This window comes from Siniperca chuatsi, linkage group LG14, assembly GCF_020085105.1.
Source record: "Siniperca chuatsi isolate FFG_IHB_CAS linkage group LG14, ASM2008510v1, whole genome shotgun sequence".
In the NCBI taxonomy this organism is placed as follows: Eukaryota; Metazoa; Chordata; class Actinopteri; order Centrarchiformes; family Sinipercidae; genus Siniperca; species Siniperca chuatsi.
In genome coordinates, this window is record NC_058055.1 from 10,407,371 (window position 1) to 10,428,758 (window position 21,388).

The 21,388-nt window shown below is 39.8% G+C and overlaps 1 protein-coding gene across 7 annotated transcripts in view; it reads right to left on the reverse strand.

Annotated features, from left to right (window-relative positions):
• LOC122888807 (glutamate receptor 3-like) overlaps positions 1–21,388 on the reverse strand; it is a 70,865-nt gene that overhangs the window by 20,266 nt on the left and 29,211 nt on the right. For all 7 annotated transcript variants that reach the window (XR_006380782.1, XR_006380783.1, XM_044223684.1 and 4 more), the window contains exons 4-11: positions 18,696–18,883; positions 9,054–9,107; positions 8,618–8,779; positions 8,068–8,235; positions 7,126–7,230; positions 4,681–4,788; positions 2,486–2,692; positions 558–931 (exon numbers count right to left, since the gene is read on the reverse strand). Coding sequence is in view for 5 of the 7 variants with exons in the window: in XM_044223684.1 (XP_044079619.1) it covers positions 558–931; positions 2,486–2,692; positions 4,681–4,788; positions 7,126–7,230; positions 8,068–8,235; positions 8,618–8,779; positions 9,054–9,107; positions 18,696–18,883 (1,366 nt within the window). In the remaining 2 variants the exon portion in view is untranslated. The remainder of the gene's footprint in view (positions 1–557; positions 932–2,485; positions 2,693–4,680; positions 4,789–7,125; positions 7,231–8,067; positions 8,236–8,617; positions 8,780–9,053; positions 9,108–18,695; positions 18,884–21,388) is intronic.

Genomic DNA, 21,388 nt, shown 5'->3' on the forward strand with positions numbered 1-21,388 from the left:
AGGCAAGAATCTTTGAAGAAGAGGTCAGGCACACCACAACAGTGATGAGTAAAGAGATGGATGGATGAATGAACAGAGGGGATGACTGGATGGCTATTGTATTGGGAAATTACATAATGTAGTTATGGTGCCACACAAAATACATTATATGCACCAAGTTGATGACCGTAAAATGGGACATGCAGCAAAAACACGGTAGCCCTCCAAGAGTCATAAGGAACTCGAGCAGCTACTTTGAATGAAATGTAATGACCCCTGTGCATTTTACAGCCCTCAGCATGGTGGATATAAGTTATTTTGTGGATGCAAAGCATCACTGCCAGCATGCAGCTTTAAAACAAATGGATGCACAGGGGAGGGAGGTTTTTTTGCTAAGAGAAAGAAATAGGAGGGCACTGCAGTGAAGTGAAGTATGAGGTTAGGTGGACAGCAGCACTACCAAAGCTCAAAATAACCTATATGCACCATGGCAGGATGGAGATGTATGCATGGGACTATAAAATGCAGAGATGATGAGGACAACTGAGAGGTGACGGAGAGTGAACACAACAACCAACCTTGGTGAGATATCGCATCCTTGCTGCATGAAGGCACCCAGGGAGAACCACAGGCTATTAAAAATCCCAAAGTCGTTTGGTGGGTCTGGGGGGCTCTGAGGGTCTTTGACCTCATCGTTCTCGTCCAGATGCCACTCGTAAGGGCTGAAGCGACTCACCAGGAAGAGCACCACACTCACGCCGATATAGGCAAAAACTATACACATCCAAATCTCATAGGCCAGTGGGTCCAGGAAGGAAAACACCCCAGGCTTGGACTTTTGAGGCTTCTTAATCATAATGGAGATGCCCAAGCTCATAAAGGGCTTAGAGAAGTCTATCACTTCTTCCCGTACCAACGTTATAGTTAGAGGAGCCACGGCTATGTCAGCTCTCTGTGAAAATGGAAACAGGCACACTGGGAGTTAGTCTTACAGAACAAACCATAAATAACCAACCAAACCTAAATATTGATTTAATAAAGGACATACTGATAATCCCAAAGTCAAACCAGTAACCATGACTATATAGAAGTCACACTGTCTTATAATCACATATACATGGCCAGGCACTCAGCTTTTAAGTGAATCCATGGGGTAAACAGATTGGACATGGTGAAATGCGGCAGCTTAGAATATACTGAATAGCAGACCTGTAATAAAGCCTCCCATTTGAAAATGAGTCACTCAGCATTTGTGTTGGCTAATGTCTTTGTCTCGATCCAAATCTCCTCCATGAATCAAGCAGAAGGTTGGAAGACAGAGGTGGAGGAGCTTATGTAAGCAGTCCGTGAAATGTGAATCAGCCTGTTAAATTCACCTCCATCGATCCTCTGCAACGCCTGACAGGCTCATCAATTAGCATCTCACTGCGGTGACAAATGTTCGCAGTGAGATGCTTTGAGGGGTAAGTGGTATTGTAACTGATCTTAAAAATATGGAAATATCTAACTCAAAGGATTCATATCTCTGATAAAGTTAGGAGGGGTCTCAGCCAAAGGCGGGTGTCAAGTATTCATTCTTGTATGAGTTAATTTACATCTGAATTCTTAATTAATGACAATACAAATTCAGAGTTGATGCAGAAATATAGCAGAGGCCTTGTAACGGGGTCATCTCTTTCTGTCTGAGCTATTAATACTGGGAGGGCTGCAGGAGAGCAGACCGGTCTGTAAAACAGTCATAACAGCAGAAACTACAGGTGTTAAATTGAGAAATCTGGACTGAAGCACTGTTTGCATGCAGATTTATTTAAGATTCCAGTATGCCGTGTGAGATTTTTAACATCATTCATTCAGCAGCTGAGGTCTCATAAAAGATGCAAATCATCTTGTTAAAGCCAGTTCAAGTGTGAGTGAGCCACAAGATGCATGATAAAAACCAGTCTAGGCAATTTCAGCGTTGACGAAGGGCTTTGCAAAACTCACTCAGCCCACTTTGACCAAAAGTGCAACATTTTTTTTTGTGTTTTAAATTGGATGTTTGTTTGTTTTTTGCATGACTGATTATCGCCATTATCTTTGAAATATCAGGTGTAATACAGCTGTAAAATGATGACAGAACAGGGGGATTATTTTACAAGGCTTCTTTGCCAGCTGCTGTCATCTTTACTACTTTAAGACAACAGCTTTCACATTCGTCCTCTGTTGATCATGGCATGGAGGAAATTTTATTCACCTGGCTGATGAGAAGAGTAACATTAAAAAGTTTGATGTTTTATATGGTAATATTCACTATGATCTTGCCTAATATGTGCTTGGTTTGTTTTGACTAAAAATGGACTGAGTTTTATAAAACCTCTCTTTCTGTTCAAATGTAGAAGATACTTTAAGACATTTACTATACTTTACAATAATCTGACCAAATCCGAAGGTTAAGTAGCTGGAAATGATAAAAGATGAACAGTTACCCCCTCCCCCTTATGAGCTACACAGACGGACTGACACTTACCCCATAAACCAGTTCACCCACCATCCCATTCCACGTCTTGGTCTCTGGATCTCTGGCTCCGTACTTCCCATCCGGAACAACTGACAGCTTATATCTTATCCCCACATGTTTTGCAATTTCAGAAGCTAAATCGACACAGTAGCCTTCATATCTGTCATTGCCATCCATCTGCATATAGTTTTTCTTGTACATCACATACGGAGCTTCCTGTTAATCAGACATAATTTTGAGTTCATTGAAAAGAAAGCGCACATCCACAATGGCCAGACCTCAATGGTCACACAAGGCCTTGATTGGTACTGTAGCATGCACACATGCAGGGGTGACAAACAAACAGATGTGGGGAACATAAAAAGACAAACAGAGCAGAGGTTAAAAGGATCTACACAGCATCAGTTACAGCCGTGTTATTGGGAGACTCGACAGGCTAAAAAAGCAGGCCGCTGCTGGAGTAAAGAGGCCGACTGGGCCAGCGGGATGTGTGAAGCATCTAATACATATAAAGGAGGCAAAGCAGGATGTCAGGACTCCCTCATGCTAACCTCATCCAGAAACTAAATGTGTGGAAATGGGCGATAGGCAGGGGTTGCATGTGCTTTGCATCAGCATGGCACAAGGAGCGGGACAAGCTGAATGGAGCACTTTTCCAGTTCATAAAGTAAACACCAGTGACAGCAGAGTCATCAGAGATTAATTAATTCATCAAACAAATATTAAGCATAAAAACGTTTGAGCCACATCAGAAAAGTAGTTGTATGACCAAATAAAATGTCATACTGATTTAAATTTTTTTTTGCATTCATTACTGTCATGACAATAAAATAATCTGCTTGTTGTCTTGATTATATTGTTTCACTATTCTACATCACCTCTGTGCCTTGGATTTCAATAAAATATCATGGAATTCCTCCAAAACGAACGAACCAAAGCAAACATGTTTGCCATTAAACCTCCTTCAGATGAGCTGATGTCACCTTGAGGATATTCAGCAATGGTAATTTACTTTGTCATATGGCATGTACATGTTTTTCAGAGGTCATTTGACTTACAATAGAAGTCATCTTCAGAGGAGACTGTTAGGTGATGCTTTTACAGTATCTAACAGTTTGACTCCTTTGTTGTTTGAACTAGTGCTTCTTTACCTTCTCTTCCTTTCTGCAGTCATGTACAATGTTATAAAAGACAGAATGAAAGAATCGCATCCCTTTAATAATTAGGATGACCTTTCATTAAATATGGCATTTTCTTTAAAGTTATGGAATGTGAGAAATGTAAGAAAAGCAACATGAAGTTAATGACATGACTGTGATGTATCTATAATAATAGTTGTCTTTATTCAAATCAAAGGCATGCCTGGCAGTGACAAAATAATGCAATGACACTACTCTTCTGTTTTTCCTTCCTCACTCTGAATATTGTTGTTATTTCCTGTCTGGTCATAAGGATAATGAGTTTCTGGACATTGAAATGAGAATGTATGACTATTACATTCTGAATTTGCCTAAGATGGAAACATAATAAGCAAAGTCAGAAGGAACGAGAGGCCATGGTTTTAAATGTAAGATAAGGCGCACCTTATCTTACATTTAAAAATGGCTGATGATTACTAACCTGCGATTGCTGTGTATAACTGGTCTAACTAGCACTGTGTCTAACCCTGAGCCTGATATACTGTGAGCACTGGTTTTAGAGATACCTACAACAGAGTCAGTGCCAATTTTAAGTAAGATGTAGTAAATTTGAACAAAGGGATAAACAGCCAAAGGTTGCAGCCTTTGGCTGTTTACGTCCTCCTTGCGTGCAGATCATTTCATGTCTCCAGTGAGACACAGCTGATTTACCCCAGCGTCACTGACAGTTTACTTAATGAGAGGGAAACATTTTTACTTACGTATGCACTGCATGTAAATACGATGGTGTCTATCTCTATAGTTATCATTACCAAAGCCGTTATTGTGATGTCACTACTACAACAGCCCACTGTAATATAAAAAAACCAAAATGCTTTGACACCCACACGGATACAGTTGAAACACTCTTTGTGAATCGACTGTTTCAACATGTAGTGAGTGGATGGAAAGCAACTCAAAACAAAATAATTCTACCCTCCCAGGACAGATTGCAACAATGGACACCTTGACCTTGAGTGGCAGAAATCTTAAGGTGAAACACTTAGAACCTGCTTAAGAGTGTACCATAATAGTAGTGACCACAATTGTTCGGTTTTCCACAGAAGAGGACTCGTTGGTGACCTGCTGATCCATAATATATACAAATTTTTCGTACTCATTCCAGTAGCCGATCTGAAAATGACACAAAGGTTCATAGTTATTACAAGAAGCAGAAAGACATTTTTACAGCAGAGCCTCCAAGTACCTGTGAGTTGGACGGCTCTATCTGTACAGCAGGCGACAGTGTTGGTTTTGCCTGATGTATGATTTTATAAAAAGCTTGTAGTGGTGCTTCTCACTTCACCTGGGCTACACTTCAGCAGAGTAGGCGTGATCTATATCTGGCTCAGCAAATGTTCTCTTACATAACAAGAAAGCAGCACTAATAGAGCACTCAAAGACTGATAAAATTAATACCAGCAAGACAAACCTAATAATCTAAATGTGCCTTATCTAGCCAGTGCAGTAGGTTGTTCTGCAGTTCTATTAATACTACACATAGCACACACAGTATAATCTAACACAAAAACAAACACTGGCCTGTGTCTACTCAACCTGAGATGATTCCAGTAGCTGCATTGTGTTTATTTCTGTTACACTCTGGTGTATTCAGCCAAGAAGAAGTCAACGTCTCCCACTTCTGGTAGCTGCGATGAACAGTACTCACTCTGTTGTCAATGCAGATTGTCTCACACTGAGTTTGGATGTGTGGGCCGCTGTGATGTATACTGTCTTGTGAGCTGAACTATGTGGACAGTATGGGGCCACTCTTCCTTTTGGTGCTAGCTTTTGTGGGGACCTTGTCAGAGTTAAGGGTCAGGGAGCTAGCCAAGCAACAGCATTGTGAGTCTGTGCGTGGGTGTGTTTTCAGACAGCATTGTTTTTTCCTTTGGTCTGCCTAATTATACAAAGCCCAATTACAGCACTGAGGGATCATGTGGGTGCAGTGAGACCCCCACTATCTGGAGATACATCAATCTAAAAGTCCAACTGAAATTATAAAAGTTATTCCTTTTTGCTGTCAAAAATCATTGTGAAAGTGATTTTCAAATTTATTGAAAATATTTTTTTTACTATTGCAAGTGGGAAAAACTTGCATAAATCAGAAATGACCTTTTAGCCTCCAAGCATCTGAGGGGGCAGGTCGATGTATGTGTTTGTGAACAGACTTGCTCTAGTAACTGTGGCACACAAGCTAATAAGGGGATAGACAGTGTTTTGTTAGTGGTATTGAAGAAAAGGACATAATCATTCAGCATCTAAACTAACAGACATCGACAAGTGCTACAGCTGTCAAGCTAACTAGATAAATTACTTTTCTGAGCGAATGCACTTCTCCCCCTGCAAGAAACAAGACGTGCCCATGCTTGTAGACAAAATGGACACACTGTGCTGCTGTTCTCAGTTCTTAGCTCTTTTCTGTCCATGTCTAAGGCTGATGTGTATTCAAATATAGTGTAAAATAAAATGTTCTTGTTGGCTATATGACCAAAAATATTCATTTCCTCCCTTTTGGATACTGATTTTGTCAAAAAAGGACAAAGGACAGAGCAGATCTCTGTGCTGTAGCATAAAGTAAACATGCAATTTAATTTCGGTTGCACTTTAATGCTACAGAGGCAGGCGCAAGTGTAATACTGCTGTTGGGATTGAAGCTGTAAAACCTGCCTTACAAGAGCTGCTAACCGAGCAGCTTCATTATAGTGAGGTTTAAACGAGAGTTTTACTGTGATGGTCATTTAAAGGCCGTGTCAGAGGATTTCCTTGAGAAAAACTCTGATAATTGAACTTAACTTTTTAAACATTTAAATAAGCAATACATATACACAAAATATCAGCAACTCTTGCAAAGCGAGACCACAAATTACACTTTGCTTGTTGTTGTCTGCCTAGACTCCATAGGCCCCCTTGATATAATTTCAAGAGGCTGACAGTTCTGTGCTTCATTCAGGCCTCAACATGAACCCTTCAGTCACCTGATTGAACAGATGCACCACTCGTTGGGCTGTCAGTGGTTTTACCATTACATTTTAAAGTTGGAAACACATGGCAGACACATAACTGTTCATGATGTTTTGAGTCATCACCTAAACTACCACTCCCTAAAGGTTTGTAGATTGGTTTAGTTTCCATCTGCAGGGCTCGACTGATTCTCAGTGGATGTTTTCCGGATTAAAATCTCAGAGGGGATGTGAGCTCACACAATTTGGGCTGGCTTTGCAAGACCGGGTTACTGGCAGCTTCTATCCAAATCAGAATCAACCCTACAGTACTACTCGTGTACTGCCAACACGCCAAGAGAAAGTCAAATCCTTATCACAGAGCTGCTTGAAACTTGTCTGTATTTATGTTAGTGGATTCAAAACATACAGAGCTAATGTCTATATCATATACTAATCCTACCCAGAGTATTTCTTTACACATTAATTAAATTATGATGGATGTTTCCGAGGCTATGTGCTCACTTACCTTCCTTGGGCCTCCTGTCTTCATCTCGTACACATCAATTGTGTAATTAGATCGTCGACCAAATGTGTCAAACTGGATGTTTCCTGTCATACCTGGTACTTGGACCTGCCAGGCACCAAGAAAAGACTGATAACGCCTCTTCCTAACATAAAGCAAGTGAGCAAACTCCACATGAAAACATGCAACAAATGGTCCAAGAGTCCAACATTCTCGCCAGTGCCTTTTGGTTTCCCCGGTGTGTTGTCTGTTCAATACATATTTTCAATAGCATCATGTTTGTCTATGTAAGTGTTGTGGCAGGTACGTTTAGAGTGACTGTGAGGTCTGGTTTTGGATCAATCAGATCAATGCAGAGGGGGAACGAGTCTGTAAACTACTGCAGAAATAGTGGATGTGTCAGATCTTTAATGCAAGGGGAAACATTGCTTTCACTATTTGCTGAGACAAAGACATGGTTAGATCATAATGAGTGAATTTCTAATAACTACATTGTTCATTTGCTCACATTGTAATAAGTAAGGGTGTATCTAGAAAATAATACAGTTGTAATATGTTATATGGAATGAAATATGGTGCTGGATTGGTTAAGTGTTACAGCACTTGTTCATGAAGATTACAAATCAGTTGCTTTACAAAATGTAAAAAACCCCACATTTATACCCAATAATGGTTATAAATGACTATATTTGTAGGTTATGGTTTGTAGAGTTGTGGCTTAGTGTTTAGTGATCCTTAGAGATTTTACAAAGAATCTCAAAGACAAAAGAAATGGAAAAATAGACAAACTTTTGTAAATTGTAGTTAGGCACCATGAAGATAAAATCGCTAAGTTTTAGGAAGCAGAACAGAGTGAAGAGTGAGATAAAGTAAAGATTGAACTATAGAGTAAATAGAATAAAAAGGAGAACTGTTTAGAGAGACAGTGACCTCCCTCAGTCCTACCATTTTCAAGGCTCTCTCTATATCGATGCCTTGGCTCCAGGGCACAGCAGGGTTGGCAAGGCAGTCGCCCGCACTCCCCCTGCGAGACACATCCACTCGCTGGCGCCGAAGGTACCGGAAGGCCTCCGCAATCACGAGGATGGCATCGTGGGTCAGCGCTGATGTGTACTGAGACAAAGGCCACAAGAAAACCCCAGTGACACACCTGTGACATCATGACGACCCAACGCACTGCTATCACAGCAAGGTTATTATCTCTGCAGCAGTACTTGGTATGCACTTGTAGAGAGCAGTGCTGCTGATGTAAAAAGTAAGAAAATCAAAGACTCGCATTATGATTGACACAAAAATTGCGCGAGTATGAAAGCCGTCTCTATTCAAGGACAAGCAGGTGACAAGTTATTTAAGCAACTTCTCACTGAAAAGATTCAGATTGACATATTTTCTCTGGCTTCAGCAGAGTTACTAACATAGGGAGACTAACTTAGGGAGAGAAAAAGTATCTTTGAAGATGTTAAATAAAATGCATCGGCAGCTACGCCTCACTGACCTTCAGTGGAGTGTTTTTGGCTTCTGGAAATTCTCTTTCATCCAGGCGCTCCCAGCGCTGGAGGAACTGCTGGACGATGGGGCTGTCTGGGTTGATGATCTGGAAGCCTGTGATGTTGGCTCCACCAGAAAAGACCCTGTCCAGGCTGATGTTGGAAAAACCCTGAGAGCAAAGAGCACAAATGGCTGGCAGTGGAGCAAGGCATCATTAGCAGCAACAAAAAAAAGCATTGCTTTAGCTTGTCCATCATTAGCTTATTTCTTTGTTCTGTTTAATTACTAGACTCAATTGTGAGTCTATCATCACTGCATATTGAGAAGTTTGACTATATTACTGAGTGTTGCATGTCTTTGCACTGCATTGCATCACACTGAGCAGTGTTATTCTGGGTTTTTTACTGTGTTGTGTTGGACCGTTTCATGTTGCGAGCTCTCACCAGGTTGGCGAGGATATAGTGGTATCCTCTGCTGTTTTTTCCAGAGGTCACCACCTACAAGTCGCAGGAGGAGACACACAGTGAGTCACATTCACATCTCATAACACTGAGAACATTTAGAGGGCTGAGATTCAGAAAATGACAAAGACCTTCAATTTCATAACACACAGTAGTTGGTGGGAAGAAAGGAAAAAAGAAAGACATTTTAGAGCGACATTTGCGAGGGCAAGCGGGAGCGTGTGATCACATTTGTACATTTGTGTGTGTTTGTATGAGACACGCAGAGAGAGGGGAGAAACTGTGATGGCAGTGCTTGTTCCTTTCCATTAACTTCTACATGTAAAATAAGGTCAAGGCTCCGGCAAACCTCCCTCTATCTCTGCAGCTGCCTGTGCTCTACAGTCTGCCTCTTCCCTCTCCGCCTGTCTCAGTCGCACACTAGACTTAATTAAACCCAAAACGTTGTACAGCACCTGTCTGAGCATGCAGACACAGAGAGAGCTGCACTCGCTGATTTCTTTAAACTTCTCTCGCTCTCACTCTCGCTCGTTCACACGCACTCACTCCATATCTCCCTGGATTCTGATTCTCCATCGCAGAGTACGAAGCTTCAAAAAGATACTGTGGGGGTGGATAGTTGATTTTTTTTCCTGTCTTTTCACTTTCTGCACTCCTACACCGTTTTGATACTCAGGCAGTGAAATCTTTTAAATGTTAAATGTCCAGAGTGATAGTGATATCATGTTGGAGAGATTTTATAGAGGACTTGAATACAGATGAGACATTTTACAACAGCACTGAAACAAGGACATGCGTGTCCCTGTGGTATATTTCTAGTACTATTTCCACACGATGTACAATGAGTCTCACACCTGCCCTTTCATTCACACCTGTGCACTTTAAAACCCTCTGCTTACTCCTGCCTTAATGTCTCGTAATTGTCTCTAGAGAGAGAACGTCCTTGATGCCCCGAGGTCCTTCCTCGGAAATGCAAAATGATTTCATTGTGTTCGACATTTTGCACCTCCGCCACCGACTCTGAAAGCCCCACACCCTGCGTTTTCCTAATAAGCAAAAATTCCTGGAAGCTTTTCTGCTTATTGTCTTCCAAATTGTCTTGAAAAGCTTTTCATTTGCTATTCATTCATGTGAGAGGGAGCCGCAGTGACCCAACTGTAGCAACACAGCAAGCACTTAATGAAGCTGCAGTGCCTGGAGTGACTGGCTACAACTCCTGTTTGTCACCAAAACAGTCAGGCAGAAAGCACAAGACTTCACACTTCTATAAGAGCATCTAAAACTGACACCTCAATCGCTGTTTCTGACAGAAAGCTCGATAATCAACTGTAAATATTTATTGCTTACTGTAGCTACGAGGAACACAAAAACAAATAATAATGTGGGAATGTTTCTAGTTTATTTGGCTGTCTACTGGAGAGTAGGTAAAAGTTAAGTACTCTGAAGGCAGTTCATACACACATGGTATGTTTTTTGGTTTATTAAACTATAAAACTACAGCTTAGCGTTAAATGGTTCAAACTTGTGATTCAAATATTTCAAACATTTGATTCCTGAAATTCGAGAATTAATGTAAAGCTGTGATGTACTGTAAAGCAAATGCATTTTAGCATCCATGGTCATTCACTATTATTTATTTTTATGCACATTTCATTGATAGATTTAACACTTGGCTTTTGTGTCAAGTATTTCTTTTCAAAACAACCTGAAAATGTTTTGACTTGCATGAAAAAAAAAAGAAAAGAAAATCCCCTGGCAGCTGCATCAGTAGTCATCGAGTTGGCAGCGAGCACAGAGACTGACAAGTATTCTAAAGGTGGGATATCTGGCTGATAATTCAGAAAAAGGGATGATTCTGGGGGGTGGCTCTTGTTTGTATTCACACAATGAATCAGTGAGCCAACACCAAACTAAAACCTGTACAAGCTCTGACTGACATACATTGTAGTATAGCTACAGTACATGTGAGAATAGGTAATGATGAAACCAGATGAAACAAATTCCTTATAGATGCAAAAACTATGAAAAGCTAACACAAATTTTCACTTTCCACCAAATTATTATTATTTTTTTAAATTCAATTCTGTTTTATTGGCATGACCATAATTACGTACAGTATTGACAAAGCATGTTATAATAATTTCAGTTTCCATCATTCCTGTCAGTGAAACTTTATGAGAGGATATGGTGGCAATATTATGCTCCATTTCAAATTAGATCAATGCAATTTGAATATTATTTATGATATTATTGAGGACAGTTGCAGAGTTGTGAAATATAAAATATAACCACTGGCCAAATAAAAAATAACTACAACTCAGTGCAATCTTTGTAGAACTAGATCAGACGTTCAGCTTTTCTGTGATTTGGTGCAGCAGCACAACAGAAGTTGCAACGCTCCCAGCGATCAGAGTGAAGACGTCCACAATCGTTATTGTACTTAAATTTGGCTGTGTTGAATCATTATTATCAATATTTACAGTATCACTCTGGTTTTACTTAATTAGTCACTGTGTTTTCATTGTAAACATCTTAAAAATGTCAATGAAATCATACTGATATACTCATTTCTACAAATATACAATGGGATTACATTAGATTTATCATATTGACAACATATTACAATCAGAAAACTGTGTATATTGTGACAATATTCAGCTTTAGCAATGCTACCTTTTCCATAACTCCAACTAAAACAAATATGATTACCTTTTCAAACATAAACAGGCTACATGCCAAGAGTGATTTTTCTGCCATTAACTTCCTGGAAAGAGGCCCCCTGAAAAGATTCTGAAAACTGTAGTGGCCCCTGGGGATTTATTTTTTTAGCCTACCATACTTCAACTGAGTGCTAGGGATGGCTAAATCAGGTTGTTTTAAGTACAACTATTTTTTAAACTACATATTACAACAACTGGTTAAAGCACTGATAACAATAATAATAATAGTAATGTGAGCAAAGATTTAAGTAATTATCAACAGTCTTTCACTTGTGTGTGAGAAGTTCTCAAATTCTGTTTACAAAGGCATTTTTCATCAGTTTACATTTTCATGTGTCACTACATGAGCACTACACATGTTCTTATAAAGGATCATTTCATTTCATTTGCTGTGGGATTTTCTCGATACCTCTGTTGGTAGTGCTGATCTGAAAAAAAGCATCTGGGCATAACAAATATTTTTAGGATGCTGATGCTCCAGTTTCATGGTCCCCTGGGATAATCACTTTTTGTGAGTATGTGAAACCACCAGGAGCCTGGAAGAGGTCAGGCACTACCGTCACTGAGAGAACGACACTTTTATTGTCACAGGACTCATATCTTCCTCTCTGACATAATCCATTTCTCACAAAACAGCTTCTCCAAACAGCTCGGGGGAAAGAAGACTTGCGGCCTGTAAGTGAGAAGGAACCTGCAGCACTGATTGTACTGACTGGCTCCTACATTTTTAATGCTCATTGAATGGAAAGGATAGTCTGAGTGCCATGCCTTGTCATTTGTTTTTTTCAGTTAATGTTCTCATCTGGCAACAGTCCAGTTTATGATGGGCAATCAGTGTGCCCAAAACACAACATGTCCTTATGACCGAGAAAAACACATTTGGTATAAATATATTTTCAACTTAAAGGCAACCTGTGGAGTTTTTGACCACTAGCGCTATGGAGCAATGTTTTTAAGAGTGGGTCCTTATTTTGTTTGATGTACACTCACGCGAGCGACATAATCAACAATTGGTGCCAGTAAAGTGCAAAGAAATGTAGCAATGAGCCAGCTAAGGTAAGGAAGACTGCAAGCTAGCAAACATGGATGTAAACAATGCACGCTTCAAAATATTCATAAAATTGGCTTTGCAAATGTTTTATGAGGAAGGAAATACATAGGGTCATATTTAACAGATAGATTTGAGAGTGGTATTGATCTTCTCACCTAACTCTGCAATAAAGCGAATAAGCGTACTTACCAAAATGTCTAACTATTACTAACTTCAGACCCCATTAGAAAATTGTTGTCCAATCCATAAACCAGTACTAAGGTACAAGTGTTTGAGTCTTAAACTCTGCTGTTAAAAATAAAACACAGCACATCATCTTCCAACCCCCGCCAGTGTTGCTACATCTGCACATTAGTATTCACCTCTTTCTTGAGGATATAATCAGAAATATGGGGCCATCTCCATGTGCTGTGGAGGAGACAAACTGTAACTCCAGAACACAGACAGAGAGGGACACAGAGAGAGAGAGAGCAGTTGTCTCAGGTCTCAGTTATCTTTTATTTGTCCAGCCTCAGGGCTCCTCCTGCCCGCCTGTCTGGACGAGCAGGTCTGTGCTGTGCTGTTTGAAGCAGGCCTGAGCCGGGCCGAGCTGCAGGACGATCAGCCTAAATATCCCTGCGGGAATCGACTCTAATTAAGCAGACTGGAGCCACAGTCCTGTGCAGAGCTGGATGTTTGCCCAAGTGCCTTCATGAGGATTTGACTCTCTCCCCACTGATGGAGGCTTCTCTTTGTTACAGTGATTTGTCATCTGCCTTCTTCAGAACTGGAACAGGCATCCTAAGGTTGATAACTGTCCCTTTTCACCAGTCAACTAATTATTGTTATGCTACTCGAAACAGGGCAAAATGTGAGGAGGGATTTAACTGTCAAAAAAGTGCATTGAAGAAATAAAATATAGCAGAGGAAGGACATGGCTGTATATCAGTCAAACATTGCTCCAAATGCCCTATTGTTCACAGATCCTGTAGAAAGTAGTTGTGCCTCTTTATGAAACTTCTGTCTGATTTTGATGAAACCTCGAAAATGTTGCTCCTTTCTAGTCTTTTTTAGTTCTATGTATTAATATTTAAATTGTTATTACATGAAAATTATTCTCATCCTTTGAATCTTTCTATTGAATTAACTCAGTACAATACAAGCAGTGAAATTATGATTTTGGGACTGTGTGGAGTCTGATGGTTAAAGTGGCTGGTTCTTCCATTTGCAGTAGCCATCACACACTTTAGACTTCATACAGTCTTCTTATTGCATGCCAGTTTCAACAAAATAAAAAATGTGTATCAAGTTGTAATGTCCTTACTATCCTTGTTGCAGTTATGCACTTGCTAACTTTCCCGCTTGCATGTGTTTGATGTTGTTTTTCATTTTAGTTTGCTTTTAACTCAGACTTCTCTAGGGTCTCCTTTGGATGCCTGAGCTACAAAGAAGACAGTACAAAAACATCCTCTTTTACAGTCAGTTTTTTCTTTTTCACAAGCAGTGTTTTCTTCTTTATAAAGTAAAGAAAAAGGAAATGAAGATAGTTGTCTTGTTGTCAAGGTTTATTTGCAGGGCATTATAGGTGACTAAACTGAGGTATCACAAATGCACTTTTCATGCTGTTCTTTCATATTAGTATTCGTAGTTCAAGTTGAGGTTTCATGCACTCAGTGGTAAACTAGCAAGGAAATCTTGGAAAAGAAAGGAAAATGCAAAGGACAACTAAGTATTTTCAAATGTTATTAAACCCTGTTTAATGATTGAATGCATTTCCTACCTCTTAAAACATTAGCAAAACCTTTTTTGTTTTGAAAACTGCATCGTTTGCATATATTTTCTTCCTCTCCTCCATCATTGTTGCATTGCTAACCTTTATGGCACATTACCGCCACCAAATGACTATACTCATCATCTGCAGTCTGCAGTGCATCACGTCACCCCCTGCACTCATTATGTGCATGTGCCTCCTAATTCTAGTGCTGGTAGAACAAGAAATACAAACAATACAAAGACCTCCTCATCAAAACACATTGATTTACACTGCTGCAACTAATACTACTACTATTCTGTCTCTGAACTGACTCGGTATTAGAGCCTGCAATCTCCCCTACTCATCTCCCCAGTATCACTCAGGGGTCACAGAGTTACCCACATGTACATTGTTAGCCATGCTAGTAGCATGGTCGGTCGGTAGGTCCAGCACTTTGGTACAGACTGAAATATCTCCACAACAATCGGATGAATTATCATGAAATGTTGTACAGACATTCTAGGTTCTCATGAGATAAATCCTAAAGACCTTGGTGATCCCCTGACTTTGTGCTCTAGCACCACCATGAGTATCACATCTGTGGTTTTAAGTCAAATGTCTTAACAACTATTGCTATGAAATTTGGTACAGACATTAAGGTCCATGGAGGATAAATTCTAACGACTTGATCCCTTCCCTTAACTTTTCATCACCAGCAGGTCAAAATGTCAACATCAGCTGTACTTTGTGTTGAGCGCTAATTTGCAAATGTTAGCATGCCAACAGGCTAAACTAGGATGGTGAACATGGTAAATATTACTTGATAGCCTAGCATGTGAGCATAGTCACTCATTAAGCATTAAGCATGATAGCATTAAGCTCAAAACAAAGCTGTACCTAAGTACAGCCTCACACAGCCACTAGCATAGCTGTAGACTCTTGTTTAAATATACTGTATATTTGGGACAAGACAACCAAGTAACTCACAGTTATGGCTAAAAATCAGCACCTCACAGAAAATATTAATCAGAATCAGACTCAGAAATACTTTATTGATCCCCGAGGGGAAACTCTTTTGTTACAGCAGCTCACTATCACGTCAGTGTACACAGGAATAGAAGTACTAAGCAAAAAATATAATACACTATAATACAGGTCAGAAAATAAATTAAGTACAAAGTGGGTATAAGTATAAAATTAAAATTAAAATAATGCTACGAAACAATTTTTTATGTCTTGCCATTAAAACCAATGTCCACGCAAAGCAATGGACAAAACTACAATTCACATACAGGATTAAATAACATCCACACAGATGTAATCTCATCCCTAATACAGCATCTTATTTTACTATCCTACTCACTGGGTGTGGAATTCCAGGACAGCTCTGGGTGTTCAGCACTTCTCCTATTTCCCTCCACAGTACTAGACAGGGAGACTCACACTACATGGCTCAATTCCCACAAGCACTCTGCCTTTCCAGTCTTTTTTTTCATTTCCCTCTCTGACTCTTTCTCAGTCTGTCCACTGTGCAGGAGGAGGCTGGAGGTGACTGGTGCTTTGGCAGCGATTATAAATCCACTGTACTTCTATTATTGATGAGAAGCCTTAAAGGTGTTTATTGCTCCGTCTTTACTTTACTGAATGAGCAGGCTGATACTTTTAAAGGCAGCAAGAGAGCCAGCAGGGGAACAAACAAACAAAAAAAACACAGCACATTTATCAACAAAGCCCTATTACAAGTGAACCTACCTTTATGACAAAAATGATTAGCACAAAATGAATGATAGATGTCTGTATAAATTCATCTATAATGCACTGGGTAGAGATAATATGGTTGCTTCCTGATGACTGAGTGATCACGGCTGTGTTTGCTCACTCCTGCCTTTGTGAGAGATCTTCCCTCAGGCTAGGAGGGTAGGCTATTTATAGTAGGCCCATTGTTGTTGCTGTTATGGGACAGTGTGTCCTACTTACACTGGGAGCTGATATTACATTAAAGCAAGTGTTGATGTCACAGCTTGTATAAGGAATCGTTCTCGAGAGACGCAGGCATGTCTTGCCACTCTCAAGCATCTAGAGAGACACTTGCCTGACAGATGCTGCCTACAAGGCCACCGTTCACATTAATCAGCCACAGTAAAGAGATTAGGATCGGATCGGCCTGACGCGACACCAAGTGACCACCATTATTTGATTGGATAACTTGAATCTAATATGGAGGCAATTTGAGAACATTTGAAGAAACCCTATGTATCAACGTGAAGGACAGAGAAAAGCAAACTTCTCTTAATTAATGAAAATGTTCTGTGCTGTCACTAAAAATATCCCCCCGTGTCAGAGGAAATGAAGACAGATCTGCAGTGAAGGTCAGAGAAAAACTCGTAAGGCCGGCAATAATGAAGATCATTATGGAGAGGGCAGAGGCCTTTACACACAAATATCTCAGCAAAGAACAGAAGGTTAAGATGTGCTCAGGATGAATGGTTCACATGAGCACACACATACACACACACAGACTATACTTAGAGCTTAATGGTTTTTGTGACATGTTACTCTGCTGTGCAGCTGTAATAACCCAAACTGAAGGGAAACACACAAGTGATTTTAAGTGATCACATTTGATTTGCCAACAAGTCCTCATACCTAAACAAGAAGATCGGTCATTCGTCAGTGACCACAAAAACGACTCATATGAGCATTTTCGAATCCCTCTGCTGTATGTTTAAGGCTTGGTTTAGACTAATTAAAACTATCCAGTTATGGTAGGGGAAAGATCAGCTTCATGGTTAAAAGAAAACAACATTGACTGCTGGTAAGAGACAGGGCAATCCACCCCTCCTCTGACTCCTGACCTCTCCCCTAGCAACAATGTCACGCTATTTCAGATTTTCCTTCTAAGAGAAGACAGTACTTATTTGTATGGACACAAGACCAATGCTGTCATTTTTCTACCGACAGCAGTCTCGTATTTAAAAAAGTGTTGATGCAGCTTTTTTTATTATGAGGGGACTATAATGTGTCGCTAAAATGGCTACTCGGTTTTAAGTTTCATACATATAACTGTGTAGTCTGTAGATGTTCAGTGTCAGTGCTAGCTTCATTTTAAGGTTGGGGTTAAGGTTAGAAACATTCAGTTTAGGGTTAGGTCAAGATTAGGCTTAGTATGTGAATTTGTTTTCATGCCTTCCACCACAGGGTTTTGCTTACAATCTCTTACTAACTAAAGAACACAGTTTCACAATGCCTTGATATACAATATAAGATAATATATACATATCATAGGTGACAGGCTACATTCACACTTGCAAGTGTTACCACATTCACTCATTTTACTATCACACTTACTCACATACACCACTCAAAAAAAAGAAGAAAAAAAACAGATGAGAAATCCAGGAATCTATTCAACTGCACCAATCTTGAGAAACAGTACACTTACTTACTATCTAACTCACTTACTCATCTATTTGCAAGGCAAAATGTGACCACATGTGCAACACAGCTTCTAATTCTAAAATGAACATTAATGATTTTCTGAGTAAGTAAGTAAATTCCCAGTTAACCCTCATTTAATACATTTTTGACAATAAAGTATTCTCTGCGGTGCAGCCACAGGGCACACAGCATGCATTAGCAAACACTAAATCTGAATTAAGACTCATGTGGGTAAACTGTAGCTGATGATCACCTAGGAAACAAGGATGAGGAGGCTGTTTAATTCCTCCACGTGAATTAAGCCCAGGTGACCTCAGACTACGTGCGCACAAAAACAACACATAACAAGCCTTAATTGAATGTACCTGTCTCGCCTGTTTTAACATCATCCTCTAAATGAGAATGTTGAGATCTGAGGCAATCATGATGCACTCCAGGTGTTTAGGGTAATAATGAAAAAGAAATGAAAAGTGGGGATCAAAGCAAGCCAGGAGAGTGCCTTATTTCACTGAGTGTCTAAATGGAGATGGTGTTCAAGGCAAAAAGTGAGGAAAAGACAGAGTGTTTACTCCTTTAGAGCTGGAGGCTGAATAAAGGTATTTATGGAAAGAAATTTTGTTTCCAGCGTCTTATTTTTTCTCAAATGAAGCAGGCTGAACTGATAGTGTGTGTTTGCTGAATACCTGCTCTAGTATGGAGTTGATCCTGCCCACCTCACAGTCAATGAGAAAGCGTTTCTCCTGCCGGCGGTCCATCTCCTCGATGATGCGTCTGTACTCTGTGGGGTCCACAATGTTCCCCACCGAGCGAGCTGTCACCTGCCAGTTATTGGCTACAGCCGACTCCATGATGGCCTGGAGGATTGCAAAACCTGGAGGAACAAAGGGAGAAGAGCTCCATCACACAACTGTTCTTTTAGAGCACACCAGCAGTTAAATGTTGTGCTGAGAATCCAAACAGCTATTTTAAAAAAAGAGCTGCAAGGGTATTCTGGCTTTCAACAATGGTTAGCAACATGTTTAAAGTCTGAAAAGCGTTTGAGCAGCTTTTTAGTACAACTATTAACAAACTCATGATGCATCGTTGAAATGTTTATCTGAATAATTAAATCCCTTTGTAAGAACTACCTGCAGACATGCTGCACCTTATGATAGTTTTGAGTAATGGAGACAGAAAATGTCTACAGCAGGTAAACAAGGTATTGCACCAAGTGACATGGAACATAAAACAGGTCTGATCTGTATCCATTTAAGAAATATGAACAGTTGCTAGAGTAGATGGATAGGAGAAAATCACTTGTGATTTTTCAGTCTGAATTGAGACCAACACTGAAAACAATGTTGTGGGACTTATTTTTTCTTACTGCACATTAATTAAACATGAGCCTCAGGCTCTTGCAATGTATGCATTTACATTATGTATATTTATATATTAGTGCTGTCAGATACAAGATTAATGACTCTTTTTTTAGAGCTAATATCAGAGAAGCCTGACAAACGTTTAGGAAGATGGTATGAGAAAAATTCTAAACGCAAAGCAGATTCAGGAATAAAGACGAGATGGAACAAGAGTCCACAGAAAGGTCGATGTACCCACAAAAGATTAAGTAAAAGCTGTAGCCCTCATAAGAAAGATAGAGAGGTTACAGAGCATAATTAACTAACTATTAACTGGGAAATGAGTGTGTCCCACGTTGTCACAGGAGGTCACCTCAGTTATCTCTTTCCTAGCCTCACTGAATTCAAACTTGCAAATTTAAGGCTAGAGTTGACACAAGTGGAGAGCAAAGACACAACAATAAGACGTGTAGCACATACTCCTGCAAATGAAGTGAAATGGACTGCTAAAGAAGCAGTTCAGCGAGCACAATTGGCGTAGCTCAATGGTGCGTTTGCTTTGCAGAGCTCATTGTGCCATGGGATGAATCAGTAGCTGAGGTATATGAAAGGAAGACGCTGAGCTAACCGCAACCTGTGCTGAGCAGCGACACTGAAAAGCCACGATAAACCCGCAGGAATTTGGATAGTTCCACTGATAGTTCACTAAGGGGGTTAAGGATACATGGTCAGCAGTCATGATGGGCCACAAAGGCAGTTTCTAAATCAGCCAAATAGAGACATCTGTGACTCTTGCTGGGAAGAAAAGAAACCAGAAAGCTGTTATATTTGTTTGAAATAGTTAAGTTGAGTGAAGTCATTTATGTCTTTTTTACATTCCCTTTGGGAAAACAAACTGGAAAAAGAACAAGAGCAGCTACCAGCCTATCAATTTCCCTTCAGAAACAACATGTTATGGTAATTGTATGCACCTTCAATTGGACTTCTTGTTCATAAAGTTTTGTTTCTACTGAGCTTATAGAACTCTCAGCTTTTTATGCATCAACCTCATGTTGTTACAGTAAAATCAGTTGTAAGAGTATCAGCTACTGGGGTGAAACTGGTAAATTTGGATATAAAGTTGGTGCAGTTAAAAGGAAGTGAAGGTGAAGCGCCTTGGTTGGCGAATGGTTACAGCACATGCCATATAACCGCAACGTCACCCCCCATCCTCTGAAGGAGAAACTGATTACTGGGATTGTTCCAAGCCAGAACCTCCTGCTGAAATATTTGAAGGTTGAGTGGAATCAACAACATCTTTTATGTGAGGACAAACGCAGTGACATTCTCACACACACTGTCCTATGAGCCAAGTGTCACATAGATGCTTACCATAAGAGATAACATCTTTTCCAAAAGGTTAAGAAACATGACACCTTTCAGATTTTATAGTTGAAGCACTTTTTTACTACTTATGTTATCCATCTTAATTCTGTCCATTATTATAACATTAAAAAAATTGAAGTTTCTGAGTCACCAGTTAAAAGTGTATCACAACGTTTCTGCTGCCAGTTTTACAATCCAGGGACAAACCATAAGTCAAAATAACTGTAAATCAACAGTGTAACAGCAATTAACAGACAATTTTACATCACAACAGTTCATTTTAAACTGTTATGTACAGTATTAGTTGTTGTTATGAATAAATTAGGTGAATATTTATATTTACATTATCTTTATTCTTGTGGGTAATAGGTACAAGATTATCATAAATACAGTGTTTAGCTGATTGACCTGAAATGACAGAAAATGGGTCACTGCCAAAGGCATGAGGCCATGTGGCTTTTGAAAGTGATCAGTCTCTTGGCAAGTCTCAATCTGTCTCTGTGCTGAAACAGCAGACGTCAAACTGGCGTTGTTTAGGTTTTTTGAGTTCAGGTTGATTGTTACTTGAGTTAAGTGAGTTTAATTGAGCTGACTGTGTAACACAGAGATGAATTTTACAAGGACATGGTTTTCCCACCTGTGTCTTGCAGAGAAGGGATTTCTATTTTTAAAAT